Raw genomic sequence first — 15,804 nt, forward strand, 5'->3', positions numbered from 1 at the left:
AGGCCTGTGCAGTTCTGCTCCCATTCACAACCAACACCAAAGACTCTGTCAGAGGGGTTCTGTAGCTGAGAGTAGACCTGGGGGTCTTCGATATAACAATGCTGGGATCCTCAGTGAGAGGGCAAGTTATTGATCACCTTGGGAACAGGTATTGCTGCCAGTTTCTGTCCATTTAACCGGGACCCGGAAGACAGGCTGCTGGCTGACGTGCCGTTACGTTGCTGTGTTGCTGCAGCCTCTCACACGGCCGCTCAAGTTTTTGCACATATTCAGAGAGGTTTTGGATACAGCGAGAGAGGAGGGAGACACTGAGCGCACACACACTGCTCTCTGACACAGCCAGCCCCGGTTGTTCCGTGTTGTCTCAACAGCATTTTTTTTCAAAAAGCAAGGCTCGTCCGGACACCTTTCCCCCCCATCGGTCGTTTATTTTGTGCCGTTATTTTGGAGAGAAGCGCCAGAAGCTGCGTGGTGAATCCGATGGACCCACTTTCTCTGGTCTGACTCAGAAAGCGCAGCCCCTCTGCTGGAGCAGGTCAGTGAATTATTCATATTTTTTAAAAGATTATTTGACATTTAAAAATCTTCTTTGTGAACTATTCTCACCGTTTAAAAATTATTAAATAAATAAATATCGGGAATTATACGTAGCCCAAGCTATAGGTAGGCTATAATACATTTCTTTTTTTTTTTTTTTTAAATCTGCTCATCGGTCGTTATTTATATTATTGTAGCAAAAAATAATAATAATTATTACTTAAGGTTATTTTACTTGTATTAGTTGACGTGTAGCTTTCCTGACTGTTAAGGAATAGTATTTGTTGGTTTTACGGTTTCTTCATAATTGCAGCTTCATATTCAGCCTTAGTTTATTATGGCTATTCGGTATTAACTGTATAAACCTATATTACATTACATACAAGCACAATATTTAATCAGTCTCATGTATTGTATTCTAGCTGCTTCTCACTGACACGGTCTGCTTTTACTTTTTTCTTTTCAGACCAGTAGGCTCACCTATATATATACACATATTCCTTTTTATTTTCTAAATGAGCGATCAATAAAAATGACTTCAAAACTGAGCCCAAATTAAGAATAATCCTAGCGACAGGAGCCTAATACAGAGCCTGGCAGACGTACTGTATTTCTAAAATTTGGAATAATACACGCGGTTACGTATGTAGGCGACCAATAGTCAATTTTAATGAAGCAAACCTAATTCTGCCTGTGGGCAAGGTGTTAAGGGAATAAAAAAAAATCTCGATCACGAAATGGATTAGTGTATCATCAGCATGATATAAGTGACGACAAAAGTATTCAATTGTCACGCTTTTAAAATGGATAATGACACGAGCAAAAATCTTTCATCATCAGAAAGAGCAATCACACCGGTACAATGGTGGAGCAGAGACAGGGGCGGGCTGGGGTCTCCACAGGCATGCAGGAGCTCCAGTAAATACATGGCACCGTTTACACCTCTCTCTCTCTCCCTCTCTCTCCCTCTTTCTCTCTATCTCACCTGTGCTGTTGTATGCAGGATGTCTCCTTTGTGCATAATTCAAATAACAGGAAGTGTGTGGAGCTCTGTGAGCACTGAGTGTGTGTAATATAGATTTGTAGGTTAGGACACAGGAGTAATAAAGAAACCTGTGGTTTTTTTAAGGAATGAATGAATGAACAGATTTTAACACTGCTGCTGCTGCATCTCTGATCAAACAGCATTGTGCTGTAGAGAACTTTTTCCAAAATGATTCTGTATTTATAGATCCAGTAAAGGGGTTTGGTTGTAAACCTAGGAATCACCTATACTCCTTTCTGTTAACTGTGCACTTGTGTGTTATGTCCTGCCCTATTCTGAAATGTTATTAGTCTGAGCTCAAACTGCTTAAATGGGGGTGAGTGCTGCTCTCATAGCAGCATCCAGGTCCCTCTCCCAGCAGTTATATTGGTCTTGTGTCTGGGTGCTTGTGTCTATAAAGCCCCCCAGTGCCCTGGCTCGATCTAATTAGCCCTGAGTAAAGGGGACAATAATGCTTCAGCTGGTTTGTGTCATTCTCTTCTCTCTGGCTCTGCTTATCTTCACAAGCCCCACTGTGGCTCTTCACACTGCCCCCACAAATACACACACACACACACACACACACACACACACACACACACACACACACACACACACACACACACACACACAAAGTCAGTCTCACAAACACACACACACATATTCGCACAGTCACACACCTCCACTCTGGATAATGATGGATGACCGTGCCCAATGGGAACAAGCAGGTAGATAAAGCCAATCCCATTTAATAACAGCATGGATCGGAATGATAATCTTGTTGTTCATTAGCCACTGTGGCTGCACAGCGACACAGTTGCTGCACACAGTTCTCACCCAGCGCAGGAGGTGTTGTGAGAGGGATAGTGTTCTACATTCTAGGATAGCATCCCTGGGTGAAACAATACTGCTGTGTCCTTGAGAAAGACAGAGGGAAAGCAACAGCATCCCCCCCCCACACACACACACACACACACACACACACACACACACCCTCTCCACTAACCCTCCGTCACCCTCTCCCATCTTTTGTTCCAGCACAGATACAAATGGGATTAATGAAGGTATAAATTACAGAGGGCTAAATCCTGCTGAGTAATCTATTTGGCAAACATGCAAACAACAATGGGCATGTTGCAGCAGCTAGTCTGATCCTGACCCACTCTCCAAGGCCCAGTAGTTAGCACAGCCAGAACACAACACAGAAACTGGCCACTGCAGGCTATGGTGACATGTTACAGTGCATAGACAAAAAAAAAAAAGAAGTCCTTTCACTACTCGCCTCAAGAACAACAGCGTCACTGGTCATCCATTCATGGTGGAACAGAGGGAGTCGTTGTTGCTTCAGGTTCAAGCATGTGTGACAGCAAATATTCTGCAGCATAAAATAGCTTCTCTTATTAGTCATAGTAATAGCGTATCATTGATGATTGATCCATTGTGTATTATAGTACAATATTTATAAAAGAAAAAGCGTATTAAGGCGAGCATGTTCTCACTCCACCTGCCAACCGTAGTGCTTCTTTTCACTGGAATGTCAGTTATTCAGGTGGCCGTCCTCTGCTGCCCCACATACACTAATTTGTTGATTTTAGGAGTTGACAAGCTCAAAGGACTGAGCTCATCAACTCACGGCCCCTGGCAACTTGCCAGTGATTTAATGACTGATTACTGACACACACACATATTTACAGGGCAGGTATAACATCAGATCAGAGCATGACTGATGCCCTAATGACCTGCATCTGGGATACTGTGTCATCAGAGTTATGAGGGGTCTTTTACCTGAGAGAATCTGTCCAGGTATTAGAAGTTGCCCGTGACACCCCCAACTCCCCCCGTGATTCTGTGACGTCAGGTCCAGGCGTCAGCGTGGCGGCCAGTCTAGGCTCCATGCAAACCCTCCAATTATTCCCTGTCAATCACATGCACACACACACACACACACACACACACACACACACACACACACACACACACACACACATGCACAAATGATGTATACAAGTATAGGTATACCTTTATGGGAAAATACATGGATTGGTGCGCACAGGCTGATCATTTTACGCACGCACTGTAGCCAATTCTGCAATTAGAGCAAAATATTTATTTTATTTTATTTTGCCTTTCCACCAAAATATTATTATTTTCTGAATCCATATTGGCAGAAACATATGTGTCCTTAAAATACTGATAAGAATTAAAAAAACAAATCAATACGCCTTTGTTTGCTGTTTTGATTTGTACTGTGAGGTATGAATGAGGGCGTCAAGAGACACTATGATGATCACCAACTGGTTTTATAGGTGAGGCCTTGCGCCCATCCCTGGTGCCATCAAGTGAGAAAGAGGCGCCATTAGTATGCAAACTGTGTTTGATTGCTCTGTCCCCGAGACAAAACCACTGTTTTCACAAGAGGAATGCCCTGCTACTAATTAAAGACAATTAGGAGCTCCTAACAATGGGGCCAATTTCGGGGTCATAAATCGACTCCTCCTCTGTTGGTTTTACAGGCACTGAAAACGCTGTTTATTTACATAACAGCAGTATGCGAAAAACAACACTTACAATTATTACTAGTAATGTAATGCTCACTCAGTAACTTTAATTGTTAAAGAATAAACACATTTTGCTAGTGGGAGCGACATTTGAACGCAGCGAAAAGTCGTGACAATGTGTCGCAGATCATTTATATTCTTAAAAATATTTTGCAGATGGATTCATACGGGGCAAGGCGACTTACAATAGACTACCTCTTTCCAAATCATTTTAATAGTAAGCCATGCATTGTGCCGTGAATTTCCCTTCATGTTGGATGTCTGTCTTTAGGCTTATAACTGCCGCTAAAAAGGCAGATTATCAGGGGCCGATTGCTCATTCAGTGTGAGCTTCATGAGAGAGAAAGACCCCCGAGAAATTACACTGCTGATTGATAAGTCTTTTAGTTTTTCGGTGCAGGCAAATGGAAATTGAATGAAGGAGAGCAGGGATGCAGCGAGCCAATTGTGTAAGGGCTGACTGTGATTGGCTCAGACCGAGGCCCCGCCTCACGTAGCTTGATATGGGAATTTACTGGCGCCAGCCGCATCAGTCTGCGCCACATCTCATTAATGAGCCTGAGCACTGCATGGATCCGGAGGTTTACACGTCCGAGCTGTATTTGCTGTCAGCTGATCGAACTTGCAACAGGTATCCTATCCAGCGGAGACATTTGTATTTTTTTTCCTCCTTTATGCGGAGGCTGGACGAATTGCTTCAACACTGCACTACTTTGTTTTCGACCTTTAGACATTAGGAATGCGCTGTTTATTTCTCATGCCAACTGTTATCATTAGCCTGTATAAAGTATTATGGATGCTTCTTCTTTGGTCGGAAGGAGAGGTGCAACGGCCACGGTGTTTATGAATTAACATTTTGTTTTCGTCTCATTGCAGGTATAACTGAGGAGAAAGCAGGAGACCGGGTTATTTAAGGATTCTATTTCTGAAGTAAATAAACACAGCCGAGACTTTCACAGCTCAGGAACTATATTGTAAGGAGGATTTAACTCCCTTTACCTTGGAGGTAAACATAGCCTAAAAGTAGCCCCCCCCACACACACACAGAGAGCCAAAGGAGACGGCCAGCTCAGCCATGGAGGTCGCAGCGGCCGATCAGTCTCGGTGGATGGCGCACCATCACGCAGTGCTGAACGGCCAGCACCCGGACTCTCACCACCACAGTCTGAGCCACAACTACATGGAGCCCATGGCGCCTTTACTGCCCCAGGACGAAGTTGACATGTTTCTGAACCACTTGGACTCTCAAGGGAACCCCTACTACACTAACTCCCGGGCAAGGGTCACATACAGCCAAGCACACGGTAAGATGCGCTCTGATGTTTACACTGTGAGGGCTGTGATGAGAAATGAGGAACATGTTTGAAAAATAATAATTTTATCAAGACATTATTAATGATTTTTTTAAAATATCATTCATCAGTGATCAAACAGAGCTTACATTATGTGTGTGTGTGTTTGCACGTGTGTGTGTGTGTGTGTGTGTGTGTGTGTGTGTGTGTGTGTGTGTGTGTAAATACAGAAACTATGAGCGTAACAAGTCATGCAGTGTGCAGTAATTTGTCTAAAAAGCCCGTCTTGACTTTTCTGGGACAATTCACAAACATAAAAGGAATTTCTAGCAAATGACAGCGAGAGGAAAGGGAAGTATGTCATTTAACCCCTCTCTGCTGGGGCAGGGGTTTCTGGAGGGAGAGAGAGAGAGAGAGAGGCACTTCCCGGATATAAAATAAAAACCGCAAATTTACTAATAACAATCTTTAGTCCGAGAGCTGCAGCCGATGAAAAGATACTGGCCCGAAGAGAAGCTGCGTGTGGTGTGTTTTCTGCAGTCAGTAGGCCTGTATAAAGTCGATCTTAAAAAAAGATAAGCTGTGTGAAGCCACTGTCATTTAATGGAAACATTTTGGGGATAATTAACCGTGTGAGAGAACAATCTATTTTTTTCCCTGAATTGGTCAGTATTTTATCTACATCTTAAATTAAATGTCGGATTCGAATAATTCTGAGTATTTAACAGGTAAGGTAACTTTAATAAGAAAGATAAAGGTCTTTCTGTTTTTTGCAATCTGAGGGCAAAAGTTTAAATATATTACATTATTTTGGATTTCAGCTCGCCTCACTGGGAACCAGGTTTGTCGACCACACCTCATCCACAGCCCCGGTATTCCCTGGCTGGACCCCGGGAAAGCTGCCCTGTCCGCTGCCCACCACCATAACGCATGGGCGGTCAGCCACTTCAGCAAACCCGGCCTGCACACCACCGGCTCCGGTTACCCCTGCAGCAGCAGCACCGGCACTGCTCCGGTGTCGTCGCTCACTCCGGCGTCCCACTCCAGTCCGCACCTCTACAGTTTCCCCCCTACCCCCCCGAAAGACGTATCCCCGGACCCCGGCCCTACCTCCCCGACCTCCACCTCCACCAGAATGGACGAGAAGGAGTCGATCAAGTACCAAGTGCCGCTGACAGACGGGATGAAAATGGAGAGCTGTAGTCCGCTCCGCAGCGGCCTGGGCTCGATGAACAGCCAGGGCCCGGCAACGCATCACCCCATCCCGACCTACCCGGCCTACTCTCTGCCTCCACACGAGTACGGCGGCAGTCTCTTCCACCCCGGCAGCCTGCTCGGCGGGTCCTCCTCCAGCTTTACGCCCAAATGCAAGAGCAAAGCCAGGTCGAGCTCAGGTGAGTCTCACGTGTGTTTTGAGTTTCTTCCCCTCACATGAGATAGCAGATCCCACTGATAGAGGCCTAATTAAATGGTTATGGTTTATTCAGCTGAGCGGCGAAGCGTTACACACTAGTGTACCCAGTCAGTCACTAGTATAGGCTATCTGTTTATTCTGTCACCATGTAATACTACTGTCATACCTTTAGTTTATATAAGTATGTAGGCACTGCCATGCGGGAATTTGCACATTTGGTGTTTGTTTTATTATTTTTTTAACTATTTATATATTTCACTGATACCACATTTTACGACCTGTTGCTCCAGTGGGTCCCTCACAAAATCCATGTCGGACCTGTCCTGACAACTCTTATCTTTTGTCCCATCGCGCACTTGTAAGCTCCCACCACTTAAACGGGTTCACTTTAGAGAGAATCAACCTTTGATGAAACTCATCAGACTAATCGAGGTCAACTATTTACTAAATGTCCAGGTAGGCCCATTATGCGCGTAATGAAAGTGGCATTATAGTTCAAATGAATCAATTATTCATTTTTGTTGTTGTTGTTGGTTTGGCGAAAAAGGAGCACAGTGATTATTATAGTTTGATCAGAGAATAAAATCTGTAACGCAATTTTCCCGAGGATTTTACATCGACTTATTCCGTTATTTACTGGTCTATGTTCACACAAATGGCCTCTTCTTCGTGCCACTGGCTTGTTTTCTTTTAAATGTGGCCTTTATTTCACTTAAAAAATGAAGGAGTCACGACGCCCTGGCTCCTGCCATATCCTGTATACCTCCAAGTGAACAAATCACGACCTCCACCCCGCCCACAGCTCTCCCCAGTACTAACAAAGCACAGGCGACAGAGCCCTGCTGTTTGTGTTTTTAAGCATGGCCTTGGCCCAGTGCACTGACATGAAGTGTAGGCAAGGGTCCACAGTAGATCTGCTTCTATGTGCAGACCAGAGGGTATTAAATAACTACTGTTACTGTAGTTTGGAGACCAGTGCATTGAGTAATCCTGATTAAAAACACATAATTGTTTTTTCTCAAAATTCTCAAAGCCAGGGAAATTGTTTATAATAAAATACAGTCTATTATCTGACTGTCTGGATAAGCACCTGATTCAATAGACTGCATATGTTGGGAGTAATATTTAGACTTTATGCCTGACGTTAATGTGCAGACATTTGAAAAACAACTTAGTCTGGTAATGGGTCTGTAATTTCCCTGCATTGTTCCAGCTGTTGTACTTTGGATTAATGGACAAGAAACAGACACCGTAGAGTATTAACAAGTTTGCTCCAAATGTAGTCGTGTAATTATCAATATTGTCATCCATTGTCCCCATGCTTTTTAATACGCCTGGGGACTGCTCAGTGGCTGATAATCTGAGTGAATGTGAGTTGTTGTAGCAGAGAAATGTTATACTGTGACATTTAAAAGAACCTGGCCAGACTGTGCCTGAATCAGTAACACAAACATATCAGCTACGGCATTAAAAAGCCTCTTATCTATCAAAGTCGGTGTCCAGTGCCAGTAATGGTGATTGATTGTTGTACAAAATGCCACAATGACATTTCAGCTGTCAGCACATATACCTTACAGTAATGTGGCTTCCTGTTGAACTAGCCCCAAACCAGAACTCCTCCTCCTCCTCTCTAACCTACCTTTCACATGAAGCTTCCCATTTTTCTTTTCTTATTTCAACACTGAACATTGCGTAAGACATAATTTGTCAGTCATTGCTGGTGAATATTTTAAGTGTTAATGAACCCACTTTAATGTGGTCGCTGGATTGCGAAAACACTTAAGAGGAAGAGAAGGGAGGTACATGAAAAAGCGATGAGATGCATTTCAAAAGGAACATAGTTTTTTGCTCAGGTCAGATTCCATTGTAGAGTGAGGGTGGGACTGTGGGTGTCGCTTGCATTATAACAGGAATAATGAGGTGATGCTCTAGGGAGAGAGGGATACTTGAATTAAATGAATCGGTCGGTTTAGCAACAGGCTGTTTGAAGTCAGTCAAACCTGAATGGGAGAGGGCAGGATGTGGGAATAACTAAAAAAGCAGGTTTCTGTATAGAAGAGTGCCAGAATGTAAAGGAAGTCTATTTAAGATTCAGCTGCTGTTTAAGAGTAATACGCACCTCATCAAAATAGTTAGATCCAACGCCATTTCTATATTATTAATTGCTGCCAACTGGCATGCAAGCTTTTCATCAAAGACTGCAACAGTGTCCGGCACATTTAATACCACCACCACACACTTATGTTTCCTCTCATGAGTGCCCACTGAGTTGATGAATAATGTAGTCCTAATTTGATGGTGTGTCTCATTCTTCTTGTTGGACACCTCTGGACATGTTCTGGCTGTCTTTGGCCTCCCCACTCTGGATCAGTTTACATGGAGGTGTCTGTGTCCATGACAGCCGTACACACTTGGTACACCTGCACTGTGATATGGACGTTGTGCCATCATGAGACAGATTTTGAAATTCATATTACAGGGCCACCTGGGGTCGTCAAGCGCCGCACAGTTGCCCAGTTTGGCCGGACAGCCGTTATGTGTTGCTTCTGACAGCGGGTGAACTTTTTAATTATATAAATTTTTTCCTTGTCTCCTCCTCTTGAACTATATGCAGAGGGCCGTGAATGTGTAAACTGCGGTGCCACCTCCACCCCCCTGTGGCGGCGGGATGGTACCGGCCACTACCTGTGCAACGCCTGTGGACTGTACCACAAGATGAACGGCCAGAACCGACCACTTATCAAGCCCAAACGTAGACTGGTGAGTCCTACTTCTTAACTCCATCGCTTTACTCTGAGAGAAGGCACCCAAATATGAGCACAAAGCAGATGCCGGCAGCACAATTCCAGGAAAGTTATATTTTCCCTATGATCTTCCTGGAATTGTTTGTCCCTCTCACCCCCCGATGATCCGCCTTCATGGCCTGTTACAATACTGCTACTATTGCCATTGTTCCTGCTATCATTATTGCTGGTACTTCTGATACTGTTACTGATACCAATGCCCATGCTGCTTTAGTTAACACCATGCTTGAGTAAATGAAAAGCAGCGTGGACATTACCACTCTGCTCCAGAGCTGCACAGACACTTCTGACATTAACCCTACTGAAGCCAGACACAATTGTCTGGGCCATCATTTATGTACTTTATTGCTTTAATACTTACAACTTATAAATATTTTAATTATCTATCTATCATCTATCTATCTACAAACAAAAGCGCATGCATTACTAAATTTTTTATAGCCTCATAATTATTTTTGGTATTTTACAGAAATTCCTTTTGAATCCTTTATTGTTTAGCAAGAATTAAAAGGAAAATAGTTTCTTTTTTTTTTTAAAGTGGTTAATTTTTCAACAAACAAATCCAAGCACTTTTTGGTTTAAAAATTCAGAAATTGCCACAAACAACAATACGTTTGTATAAATTAAAACTTTTTTCTCTGTCAGTGGTTAATTGGTTAGTCTAAATAAAGACAGGCATATAAGCACAAGCCATGTATAACTAAATGGAGATAAATAAACAGAAATACTGTTACAAATAACAATTATAATAGTGGCTAAATTATTATGAATTAAATAGACTAACTAAGTTTAAATTAAATTAGTTTTGGGGTAGTTTAGTGCTGGTATAACCTCTTCGCTTTAATAAAAAGGGGGTCGGTGCTATCTCATTCACCCAGGCTAATGTGGTCCTCATTAACATTAGCTGGTAATTACACTGGCAAATAAATTATCCGCTATCAGAAGATCGGTACAGATTTTGGATGTGGTTTCCAAAAATCAAACAAACAAACACTAAAAAGCCATTATTATATATTTTTTGGTGGACTCTTTTTTTTCGTGTTGTTCCTTGACCAACTCCGCGTTCCTCCTCGTGAAAAGTCCCATTACATTTTCCACTGGGTCGGCCCATGTGGCTGTAGCGTTTGCATTTTCAGCTCAAGTGTTTTTCAGAGTTGTGTTCAAAGGGGCATCCAGTTGTTTCCTATCCGGATATCTGCCCGGCCCAGATAAGGAAGTCAGGCTCCCGGCTGTTTCCGCCTTCAACCAGCGCGCTGCATTCTCTATGGCCAGACTGACATATACTGTAAAGAGATTATCACAACACTGGAGGAGCCGCTTATGTGTGAAGAGACAGACCGTGAGGGGCGGGCATTGGAAAATAAATGGATTTATGTTCCTCTCTTGTTTGTCATTCTCGGTAGCCATAACGCGGCTTTTTAAAAAAAAATTATTATTATTATTATTATTATTTTAAAGTTTTATTTCATATAAAAAAAAATGACCGGGCTTATTGTTGCTCTCCAGGTCAACTGCAACGAGCCCACCTGAAATTAATTAAAAGAAAATCCTGGATGCTGCCTGCAAAGAGAGAGAGCCGGAGGGTTCTCGCATGTAAAGCTAATGTTTCTTATTATGTGTGAAGAATTGATCCGCAATGGACACAGGAGCACGTTGCCAGGCAGGACACCGGGTCTTACACGACTTTGTAGCCCAGTTTCCCTGGATCAGGATAAATAGAGGGGTTTACACAAGGCCTGCATTATAACCTGTTAATACCAGCATACTTATTTTTAATTCATTAAATATGATAATTACCGGAAGACGTGTCCAGAATCAGGCGTTCTCTAGAAAAATGTCCCCATATCTTATTGCGCAAATTAGACAATTTGATCATGGTTATAGCGGTCTGCTTACATGCAATTGATTTAATAGAGGAGTTAAGTAATTTTTCCAGTCTGAGTGTCGCTTCTTTTGATGCGTTTCTGCACATGGTTCTGCGGTCAAAGTAGAAACCTCACGAAGATCCACGTGCCGCAGTCTAATTTAAGAAAAACTTTCTGTCTCCTATTGATTTTGTGCTGAGGCAGAAATCACAGATTCCTTCCATTGCAATGAGCTTTATGAACACCACTGAACTGATCCTGTAGGTGTCTCATATATTTACTGTGCTGTCGTGCAGCTCGGTGTCCGCGCTGACCCTCTCTCCAACATGTGACTGGCTCATTATTCATTATGTATTTTCTCTGCTTCCTTCAGTCCGCTGCCAGACGTGCAGGCACCTGCTGTGCAAACTGCCAGACCACCACCACCACCCTGTGGAGGCGCAACGGGAACGGAGACCCGGTGTGTAACGCCTGCGGCCTTTACTTTAAACTGCACAATGTAAGTAGCCTGAAAAAAAACACAACAACAACAACAACTCTGCACTCACGTGAGGCGTTTTAGGGGGGGGGGGGGAGAGGAGGGGGAGAAACGGTGCTGGTCGTTAACTGGTCAAGTGGGCGGACAGCTCGTATCGATTTAGGAGCAGAGAAACTGTGAGAGTGAGGAGGCAAAGCCTGCTCACTCTGTCGAGCAGAACCCACCGGTCGTCTTTTTTTTATTAATCCATCGTTGTTTCAATGGGGGGCGTTACTCCCCGGAGAGGCTGCAGGGTGGGACTGTCATTCAGTGTAACGGCGTCGGTTACACTGATGAGGATTTGTCTGAGGCTGCTCCTTTCAGCTCCAGCCGGCCCTCATCCCCATGTATTCATATTGACCAAGACGGTTCTGTTTGGTTTTAAATGAGACAAAAGCTCAGAAACGCCCCTCACTCGCCTTATAATGCAGCTATATATGCAAAACAGCTGCTCATTATTTATAGCATTTATATCACACTGGTCTAACTGAGAATATTGGGAAAGAAATGCATGTATATCCTCAGCCGCAACACAATCTGTGACATATTCCTAGTGACATTTGAAATTATGAGCTGGTGAACAAGCTAAAAGCTAAAACAAACCTTAACCACTACAAAGTGCTATTGACAGTGTCAGTGAAGCTTTTGTCTGGCTTGCCTTGAGCTAATGGGCTGCTCTTCCACAGGTCAACAGACCCCTGACCATGAAGAAGGAAGGCATCCAGACACGCAACCGCAAGATGTCCAGCAAGTCCAAGAGGAACAAACGAGCAGGGGACGGCTTCGATGAGCTCTCCAAGTGCATGCAGGACAAGGTCTCTCCCTTCGGAGGCGCACCCGGCCTCACCAGCCACATGACCCATATGGGTCACCTGCCCCCCTTCAGCCACTCTGGACACATGCTGCCTACTCCCACGCCCATTCACCCTTCATTCGGTCACCACCACCACCACTCCAATCGTTCGCCAGTCTGGGCTGAACCTCATTGAGGCCCCTCCAGACCAAGAACTCCTCCGCCTGTAGGAGCCCCCACATCGCCATTAACACTAAATGGCCCCCACATTGCGTCGAAAAAGCTGAGCAGACTTGTTGTGTCATGTACAGTGGTTGGAGGGGAGAGACTTTCAGTTGGACTCAAAGGCTGAAGGTCGCGTCATGCCTGACCTCACTGATGGAACGCTGCGGAGCAGGACTTTAAGCGGACTCTGTGAAGAGCTAATGTGACGAGGGGCTTGTTAGTCCCCGGGTGACTGAGGCTTGCAGGAATGGAGTGAATGGAGACACTTGTCATTCTTTTTGCTTATTTTTACTAAGTCACTTTGGTACCCACCTCTCCTTGACCCTGTAACAGGAGACTTACGAGAGGTCTTAAAATGAACCGCTGTTTTCACCTCACAACTATCTCATTATACACTGAGATACGTGCGCCCTGTCCATCCCCAGGCTGTGTGTCTACAACTGCTGTGGACAGACGGACCAACTCTTCAGCGCTGGAAGCCTCAAGACTGGCTCACAGCTACAGCACCCGTACACCTCTGTTACGAACCAGTCAGACGCAGACTACAGTTCCCACAAGCCAGTGGTCTCCCCACATGCTGGATTGTACACCACCACAACGCTCACCTGTTTTTAATAATGGACTTTTATGGAAAAAAGACACAGTAAATAGAGTGTTTATAAATGCTTAATTGCTATTATTGTTGTTATATTTGATGTTATAATTATTGCTACGATAATTTATTTTCACTCTTTAAGCTTTCGTCAAAGACACATGGAAACTGTTATGATTTAATTTTCATGGTTATTACGTAAAGAAAAACACTGACCTATCTTAGATGAAAAGTCCCTGAGCTGTACGTTTTTATCATTTTTTCCATCTCACAAAAGTAAAGGAAATAAAGTTTAATACTAAAGTAAAATCTGTCATTGCCTTAGTCTGTCTCTCTTCATCATCCTCCCATTCACACACACACACACACACAAAACATATAGCACTGGACCGAACTCTCCTTCTAATGAAGAGTGCTTGATTATTAAAATCATAAGTGATATCAGATGCATCAAGGGAAGCTCTGTGATCCCTTAAGCGTGGTAATGCTTTGGTCAAGCTCCTCCTCTATCTGTGATGGCGCGTTGTTAAGAGAAGGCCTCTTTGTGGAGCTGAGGCCCCAGGCTGGACCATTGTACCCAGACAGCAGGCTCCAGCGAAGGGCTCCAGAGTCACACACAGTCATACATATGCACGTACCCACATGCTCATGCACACACACTTGGGAAAAAAACAAACTCTAATTCACACCCTTATTAAAACAAATAACCCATGCAGGCACATTTCTTTTATAAATTTGTACGCAGCAAATACTGAGTCATGAGTGCAGTTGAGTGGGAGCCTTTTTCTCGCTCCCTGTGTCTGTCTGAGTGGCCCTCTCTCTTGTCTGCTGGGATTGGAGTGAGAGGAAGGACAGCGGGTCTTTAGTGGGAGAGAGAGGAGGAAGGAAAGGCAATCAGGCGACCTGAGCAAACACATGGGGGTCTGCTCAGACCCTTTGCACACAGATGTGCACGCAGCTGAGGCTGCCAGGAAGCAGGCGTCGACTCTACTGCTCCCTCGTTCTCTTTTTCTTTTGCTTTGTTTATCTTTTTTCACTCTCCCTCTTTCTTCTATCCTGTTCATTCTGTTTGTCTTTTATTCCCCTTTATTCTCTGTGTTAGTTATTCTGTCTCTCCCTCCCCATTTAGACGATTACAGTAAAATAAAGGGGCTGAAAAAGAACTTTGAACAGAGCCAGCCACTAATGAGTCTGCTCGATTAGGGCCAATTTGAGGTCATCATCACTGAGTTCAGCATACCCTCACACACCCACAGCACTAACCATCCCATTAAACAGTCCAAGCTAAAAGTGGACTACTACCCCTCCCTGAACCCTCCGCCCTAATCACATCTGCTGGACTGCTGTGGAGGTCGATCTGCTGGGGTTTCCCAGAGGCTTGATCAGTTCAAATTGGAAATAATATTTATCTAGAGATTTACATAGGTGCTGTTTTTTTTTCATCCAGTGTGGGTGGAGCACTGTGTCGTCAGCTTATGCTACATCATTGCACTGACTCTGCTGTATACCAGGAAGGGAAATTAACTTTCAAAGTGTGAACATCTATCAGCCACTGACAGATACATGCTCAAATCCACCAGCTATTACTCAATAGTAAATCATTATTTTGTGTCTGAAATCTACCAGTCACTTTCATATTTTACCAGCTTTTGGCTGGTGGCTGGTGCTAAATTCCCACTCTGCTATACACACATGGATACAGGACTGAAGCACTGCCTCTGAGTGTCTTTTTTTCAGAGAGGGGAGGTTGGATCCCCCTGATCCACTTGCTGAACACCAGTGAAAATGTAACGCTTGACTGCCAATAAGCAGTCTAACCATCTGTGTGTAGCATAGTGCTGTGGGTGCTGGGCCGTGTACAGGCCACGGCTCCAGCGGGCTGTGTGCTGCTGCTGCAGCCAGCGAGCCTGCTCGACCGGGCTTGGCCGGACTCCCGGAGCCTGAGAGGGGGAGACGGAGAGAGCCAGCGCTCTTCAATGAGGCCCTCCAGAGGGAAGGGACAGCCCTCCCAAAAATAATACAGCAGTCTGCCAGGCCAGCGACTCCTAGAGCTGCCCTGCCTACACACACACACACACACACACACACACACACACACACACACACACACACACACACACACACACACACACACAGAGAGACATTAACACGCATGTGTACATACATACATACAAGGATGGTGT

General features: G+C 44.3%; 1 protein-coding gene across 4 annotated transcripts; it reads left to right on the plus strand.

Annotated features, from left to right (window-relative positions):
- Positions 1 to 270: 270 nt before the first annotated feature.
- On the plus strand, positions 271 to 13,930 carry gata2a (GATA binding protein 2a). Of its 4 annotated transcripts, none has more exons than XM_051415731.1 (6): positions 271 to 535; positions 4,996 to 5,423; positions 6,233 to 6,804; positions 9,427 to 9,585; positions 11,868 to 11,993; positions 12,698 to 13,930. In XM_051415731.1, exons 2-6 carry the CDS (start codon positions 5,195 to 5,197, stop codon positions 12,998 to 13,000), a joined length of 1,389 nt encoding a protein of 462 aa, XP_051271691.1. In that variant the 5' UTR covers positions 271 to 535; positions 4,996 to 5,194; the 3' UTR covers positions 13,001 to 13,930. The 4 variants fall into 4 exon arrangements, with proteins under 4 accessions (XP_051271691.1, XP_051271692.1, XP_051271690.1 ...); XM_051415732.1 differs by lacking the exon at positions 271 to 535 and adding an exon at positions 4,639 to 4,750 and having other exon boundaries at positions 6,233 to 6,805; positions 9,440 to 9,585; XM_051415730.1 differs by lacking the exon at positions 271 to 535 and adding an exon at positions 4,639 to 4,750.
- Positions 13,931 to 15,804: the final 1,874 nt, after the last annotated feature.

The sequence above is a fragment of the Dicentrarchus labrax genome, unplaced genomic scaffold, assembly GCF_905237075.1.
Source record: "Dicentrarchus labrax unplaced genomic scaffold, dlabrax2021, whole genome shotgun sequence".
Classification (NCBI taxonomy): domain Eukaryota; kingdom Metazoa; phylum Chordata; class Actinopteri; family Moronidae; genus Dicentrarchus; species Dicentrarchus labrax.